At 33.0% G+C, this 7,144-nt stretch overlaps 1 protein-coding gene across 2 annotated transcripts; it reads right to left on the bottom strand.

The window, feature by feature from the left end:
• Window positions 1-4,519: 4,519 nt before the first annotated feature.
• On the bottom strand, window positions 4,520-5,879 carry LOC109006994 (NAC domain-containing protein 104). 2 transcript variants are annotated; one of them, XM_018986460.2, is made up of 3 exons: window positions 5,467-5,879; window positions 4,962-5,242; window positions 4,520-4,780 (listed from the first exon to the last, which is right to left on the bottom strand). In XM_018986460.2, the coding sequence occupies exons 1-3, from the start codon at window positions 5,546-5,548 to the stop codon at window positions 4,646-4,648; spliced, it is 498 nt and encodes a 165-aa protein (XP_018842005.1). In that variant the 5' UTR covers window positions 5,549-5,879; the 3' UTR covers window positions 4,520-4,645. The 2 variants fall into 2 exon arrangements, with proteins under 2 accessions (XP_018842005.1, XP_018842004.1); XM_018986459.2 differs by having other exon boundaries at window positions 5,386-5,878.
• Between the last annotated feature and the right edge of the window lie 1,265 nt (window positions 5,880-7,144).

The raw sequence follows: 7,144 nt of genomic DNA, 5'->3' as shown, positions 1-7,144 counted from the left end.
CTCTAATAGCACATTTCATTCATGTTCAAAACAGACTCTTTTCATGCTCAATCAATAGGTAGTCAATTAGTTGGTTCCCCCTCCCCATTTATTTTTTAATTCATTTATTATTATGTTTGTTGTGGTTTTCTTTCTATCTTCTCGCGGCCAAGACGAACGTAGCCAATAGTAGTAAATGGCTGTTTTAATTGCATGTTGTTTATAACTTAATCATTCGAAGTCGTAAATCTCATGTTCGATCGAAGTGTTTAGACACTTGAACTCACCCCTAGTATGATCCTATCTTTTCTATTAATGTTCCAATTTTTTGTTGTATCCGTCTTGTTCATAATTTTGAGTTCTCTCGATACAAACTTGATTATAAGTTTTTTAAACGTGTCTTTAATTGGATCACTTGCTAAGCTAATGGTAAGGGAAATAGTACTCTTGTCAGGATTATACAAAAGCAATCTCACAAAATGATGTGACTTGATACAGTTCGTCATGTTATAAAGTTATTTTTATTATAAAGTATATATAACAGATCAGATAAAGTCACGTCAGTTAGTGAGATTATTTTATGTAATTATTTTATGGATATAGCAGTACTTTATAAGTTATATTATTTATAAGTCTAGTGTATAACAATAAAAAAAAATTATTAGTATCTAGTGTTTGAGTATATCGTTTCGACTAATTTCAAGAGTACACAGACTCTTAATAAGAAGTTTTTCCCAAGTACACATTGGATAATTCAAAAAAAACCTTTCAATTCTGTTGAGGAATAATCCCACATGCATTGCATGTAAACAAAGTCTTAGGCATGTTTATAAGAAATGAGCAATCTTCTCTTGTTAAACCAGTTTTATTAGATAAGTTAGGTCTATGAATTTCTTCATGGTATCAGAGTGACAGCATGTTATAGGACGAATGAGAGTCCACACTATTTACCCATTAACAAGGACCACGAAAAATACTTGTCTGCACATGAGGGAGGGTGTTGAAGAATAATCTTATATTGCCTATGGAGAAGGTCTTTGACATATTTATAAAGAATGAGCAATCATCTCTTATTCAACTGGTTTTATGAATGAGTATAGGCCCATTAGTTTCTTCAAATTCGATAGTTCATAAAAATTGTTTGCATATAAGAGAGTTCGAATATATGTAATAGTTAAAATACAAATACTTTTTATGTAAATAAATGTGGCAAGAACCCATATAAAAGATATATTAAATGTATTAATAAACAAACTTACAAATATATTTATTCGTAAAACTTTAAACCTTCAAATTCATTATACAACCATAGTTATATATGTAGGCTTCCTTTTTGTTCTCTAGTGGGAGAAAACCTTTTAGTACTTCTTTTTCCACATAGAAATGCCTTTTGTTTCTCTTTTCTTTTATTGTTCTATTCCGAAACCTTTAAATCCTCCACAAACTTTAGTATGTAAGCAATAGACTTTTTATATTATTGGCCGCATAATCATTCTTCTTGGTTTGATCTGTTGTGCAAATTTAAAATCATCATCGTGCACAGAAACAAAAGCAAGCAAGGGCCAAAAAAGTTTGGGATGCGTACATGTCACCTTTATACTTTTTATGGCGTGTTTGTATTTTATCAATAACCAAACAGCTTTGACATGAGCCCATTGGATGTGGGGTGCATGACTTGGATATCATAATGACCACCTCCAATATGTATATTATTCCGCCACCTCAACTTTCAAGCAAAGTATAGGGGATTGCCTTTGCTCCCAATTAAGACGTTGCCATCTGCCAACAATACTTGGCACCTCTCAGATCGATCTCTTTAATTCTGGCCATGCAACACCATATATATATATATATATATATATATTGTTTTTAATTTCGATCGAGTACGGAGTATATGTGTAGCATCCTCTACCACCACCTCACCCAATCTTTTTTAAAAAAAAGGAGAACAAATTAAGTATGGATAGGATGATTGGGCGTCGTGCTTAATTCCGAGATTATTCATGAGCAATGAAAGACTCTTATTCTAAGATGTTGGGAGAATTTCTTTGTAAGGCTAGGAGAAAAACTATCATTCAAATAAAATGTAAATTAAGCATTTTGTTTAACTCAACTATCTTACTTTATATAAACATTTCAATGGTACTCCAATTGTGTTTGTTAATGCCTTAATTTGTACAATAGACCAGAAGGAAGGAAAAAATTATCCCCACTCATGAGATGATTCAGGATTCGATATGATGTTGATCTTCGCGTACATCCATATGATTATAAATAAGCATAAATAAAAAGAAACACATGGATTCACGTGGTTCAATATAATGTCTACGTGATCTACAGGTTGTTTGGGGGCAAAATTCACTATAATGGATGATTTTACAATCTCTCATGATCTCACATATCTCACAATACAATGAAATAATTTGGAAAATGTCTTTTGGAGTCACTATATGTGGTGAATTGAGTTTGCACGTATGGAACTTCCGTGAAGATATATTGTGTATTGTAGAGAGTTTTTCAAGAGCTTGTTTATTTTGTGGGGGATCTCCTCATACATATAGACGTCATTCAACTTGTCTTGTGAAGCATTTTCCTTTTAGGAGTCTGTGTCTCTTCCTTTTAAGATTCTGTGTCTCTTTTTTTTTAGAAGTCTGAGTCAATTTGTCTTATCTCTTATTGACTTTATCTCTTAACTTGATTTTTAATCTTATTTTAAAACTAAATTATAGGCTATTGGTTTGACCCTATGACTACAATGCTACTAACTAATACTTTAATTATTTAAGTTAATTAGACTAGATCAAGTTCGACCTCGAGTCAACAAAAATGGAGATTGAGGATGCCAACCCTTGGATTTATTTGCCTACCTCCACAACTGTAGAAATTTAGAAAAGGCAATTGTAATTAATTGTAATTGTACTATTTCATTCAAAAATATTTAAATAGAGTTAAAAAATAGTTGTAGAGTAACTTATATATATATATATATATATATTATGTATTGATGCGAAAATAAAAGAAAGAAAGAAATAGATAAGTACTCGTGTGAACATATTATTAGAACTCGTGTGGATGCTTGCATCATATGTGAGTCATTGCTTCCCTAAGCAGGCACCCATAAAGAAATCGTTCCTTAGCTTCGTGACACAAGACAACTACCAAATTCCATCATAGGCAGCAAAAGCTAAAAAGTCTATAAGGGATGTATATGCTCAATGCGGATGGATATCATGCAAATGCAAGCTTACATTACAGTGCTCTTTGGGCTCCACATCCCCTCACGTTTATCCTCTCTCTCTCAATAATCCCTGCACGTGACAACCCCAATATAATGGGTGCAAGACTGCGATCGGCCGATCGAGGCTGCATTTTAAGTCCATCGCCACGCTTAATACGTACCGGATCATCAAAAGCACGCACAGTTGCGATTGGGCGAATGCAATAATAATTAATATTGCCAGCGCCCTAATTGATATATATAAATCTCGATGATATTCCCAACCACAGTACGTACGTTAATGTCAGTGTTAAGTAATCAGTACTCTTGAGTCAAAAACAATTTATTTTAATTTATATATATTCTTATAATTAATCCCCGATTCATGAAATTGAATGCTATTTGAATAATATTGTATGGTGCATGCGGTTGGATAACTAGATTTGAAAATGAATATTTAAATTGAGATATTCAAAATCTTGAGAGGTTTGGATAGTAAGTTGAAATGATATGATCAGATCATGAGCTGAAATTTAAAAGTTTAATAAAATATTATTATAATATTATTTTTTAATATTATTTTTATTTTAAAAATTGAAAAAATTGAATTATTTATGATATTTTATTTAAAAATTTGAGAAAATTATAATGATAATTATATGAGATGATAGGCTTTTTGTACCAAAATCTCCCCAATCTTTTGTTTAGACTTTATTTATTAAAGTTTAGATTTGAATTCTGCATCAAATTTTAACTCTCAATTAAAATCTTAGGTTTCAACTTATATTAAAAATAAATAAATTTGAAATAGTCAAATCTAAATTATTTTTATCCAAACACAATCTTAATTAGTCAATTTCAAGTTGAGTGCTAACAAAAATGTTTTACTATAAAAATATCTCATAAATATAAACTCACAAACTGACATCATTTGATATAGTTAGTATGTTATGATTGTAAAATTAATTTTATTATAAAGTAGATTTAACATATCATATAAAGTCATGTCAATTTGTAAATTTATTTTTATAAAATCTTTTTATACATTTAGTACTTCTCATGTACGAGTGGTTTAGTCTCACTGATGGTAGGATCTACCAAAACTTCTATTTCAAGAAAGAGAAGCATGGGGTTCCGGGGATCAGAAATTCATCCAATTATATATACCACCAAAGGTTATTCAGCTTAATGTAGTCAACCCCGGCCAATTGTCTTAAAAAAAATGGTATTAATGGCTGTGATTCAGAAACATGCATGATGCCTTCTCTTTTTTTTAACCTCTTTTCTTTTTGGGTTCCATAATATAACAAAATACCACAGTGCTTTGGAAGTGCAAATAGAATTTTTAGCTATATATCATTTTCCTAATTTGCATTAATTAATGAGGTTCTACATATGGATAAAAGCCTTGATCAAACGGACCCCAGTTTGGATCACATTTATTGGATCTTAATTTGGCAAACTAATCTCATCAAGATCATCCAATGACAAGAAAACTTCGTCCAAGCACGAGAGCTCTGTCCCGTCGTCATGATCTTGATCATCACGCTCATACACTCGGCATATTACCCAGTTACTATAATCCTGCAAAATTTAGAACAACAAATCGATAAGCATGCATCCTTGGTTTCTTTTCCTCTTTTGATTAATCACTCTTTTCATTTAAAAAATTAAGCCGATCATGATCATGATCAGTAGTTCTTCATGTACTAGTAAAATTAAGTCAAAGCTAGCACTAGTACTAGTAGTAGTACTACTACTTAACTATTTTTGAATGCCCTCTTCTTTTGGATGATCTAGTACTAGTACTGGTGGAGGCAGCCGAATCTGAGAGACGATATTCTTGCATTGTCCAGTTGGTTTTGATGCCGGATGGAGCTTCTCCAACGTGAAACACCAAATATTTCTTCATTCCCACCTTCTTGCCGGCGCTGTTGTTGACCGGATCCTCCATGCCCATAGCTTTCCAATAACCGTTACTTGTAGCTCTGTTCTGCGTCTTCCGGCTATAGAAGTACCACTTGTTACCCTCTGCCAAAGCTTTGCCTGAAAAGTCCAAACAACTTGGTATGTTTCGATTTTAAGTTTTCCATGCAAATTGCAATAACCTAGAAAAATCGAAAGCAAAAAAATAAATACACGAAGAACATGATCATGTAATATACGAAGAACAATTATAACAAGAATACCATCGAGTTCCCAAGGATCATATGGATAAAGATCAAGATCGGGAATGACATCCGGGTGGCAAGGTAAGAGAGTGGCCTTACGATGAAGGAAATGAACCACGAGCTCTTCATCTGTAGGGTAAAATCGGAAACCAGGGGGTAGGTTAACATTGTTATCTCCCATCACAAGAGAAGAAGAAATCAGGCAAACGTATTACTTATTGTAATGGTGGGTTTTGGCTATGGACAATACTTATAGCTGAAGACAGGAGGAGAGAGATGAAGAGAGAGAAAGACTGACGTGAGATAGAAGGTGGTTGTCATCACAAACCACATACGGGGGGAAGAGAGTTTGGGACTTCAGAGTTTAATGTTTTTTTTTTTTTCTCTTTTTTTAAAAAAATAAATAAAATTAGTGCTCCTCTCAAGGCGGCGGGGTAACGGAATAACGGAAAACGTGTTACAAACTTACAATGGATATGGATTATTTCCAAATAACGGGATTCTTTGGTTGTAGGAAGGAGCTGGAGATCAGGAGAGGGGAGGGTGTCAGAGTCGTTCAGTTTTTGCTGATTATATATAGATTTTCATATATTTTTATTTTATTTTTTTGCCTTTGAATTATTAGGAGAATGTGGGTCATCATCATACTTCATGCTTATATCATCCACCTGCTGTCATCCACGTGGCACACATGAATATATATGGGGTTTGGTCCTGGACCATTTTGAAGTAGTATTGGATGGTCCACCTCCTGGAGTGTGCCTATGTGCCACATAATTATAATCATAATTATTTTAATTTTAAATAACCGGGGGCTTCCTCCCCCAACAATATGCACCTCCCCGGAAGTTTCAATGAGTGTGGCATTTGACATCCAATCATACATCCAGTACTACTTGGCGGATGGAGATCAGGATCGACGATGATCCCTAGCTAGCTAGGTTCTTGAAAGTTTCTTGCCCACGTATTAATATAGCATGCGCGCATGATTTATCATGTTACTGCATGTATATATGGTTTTGATCTTATCATTTAAAGTTAAAATTGATTTGCCTCGAATACAGTAGTACTACTAGTGGGTAGATCTCAAAACAAAGTAGGTCCACATCATTAAAATAATAAAAAAAATAAGCTTTTAAATGATCTTAAGGAAACAATACAAACAGAGAAGGAAGAAAAATGGGACATTATATCATGAAGATCGAAGTACTTTGCTTGAGAGTTTTCTAAGGTCAACTGAGTCATGCACAATATATAATTAGCTAGCTACACTGAATCGAGTTAATCAGTGGTCTTCTATTTCATTCAAAATTGAACAGCATATATAAAAGCAAACATATTTCTTTTACTTTTTTAAAAAGAAATATAAATTAGTTACCTATGGTACTTACTTGGTGTTAAGAATTTACAACCTTTTTATTTATTATTATTATTTTTTTTTTTCAAAAGGACGGGGCCGGGGCGGGAGAGAGAAAAATTCTATGATCTCTGTACGTATTACAAAGTTAACTGTAACTTTAATTGCTTTTGTAGTCTACATTTTCATCTGGCCTTAGGTTTAATTGGAAATTCCCGATTCATTTTATAATATAATTTTATGGCTACAAATTAAAATGAAATTAGTATATATGCAGATATATATATATATATATATATGTATGTATGTATGTGCATACATATAAATCAGCCCGCCCAAGCCATCGGAGAGAGTACTACTAACTAGTGGGGTGATAATGAGAAAAAGACTAGAAAGTTGAAACAAAGGAGAAAGACCCCA

Source organism: Juglans regia, chromosome 13 (assembly GCF_001411555.2).
Source record: "Juglans regia cultivar Chandler chromosome 13, Walnut 2.0, whole genome shotgun sequence".
Classification (NCBI taxonomy): domain Eukaryota; kingdom Viridiplantae; phylum Streptophyta; class Magnoliopsida; order Fagales; family Juglandaceae; genus Juglans; species Juglans regia.
The sequence above is the reverse complement of the archived record's forward strand: the minus strand, read 5'-3'. Positions and strand labels throughout refer to the sequence as shown.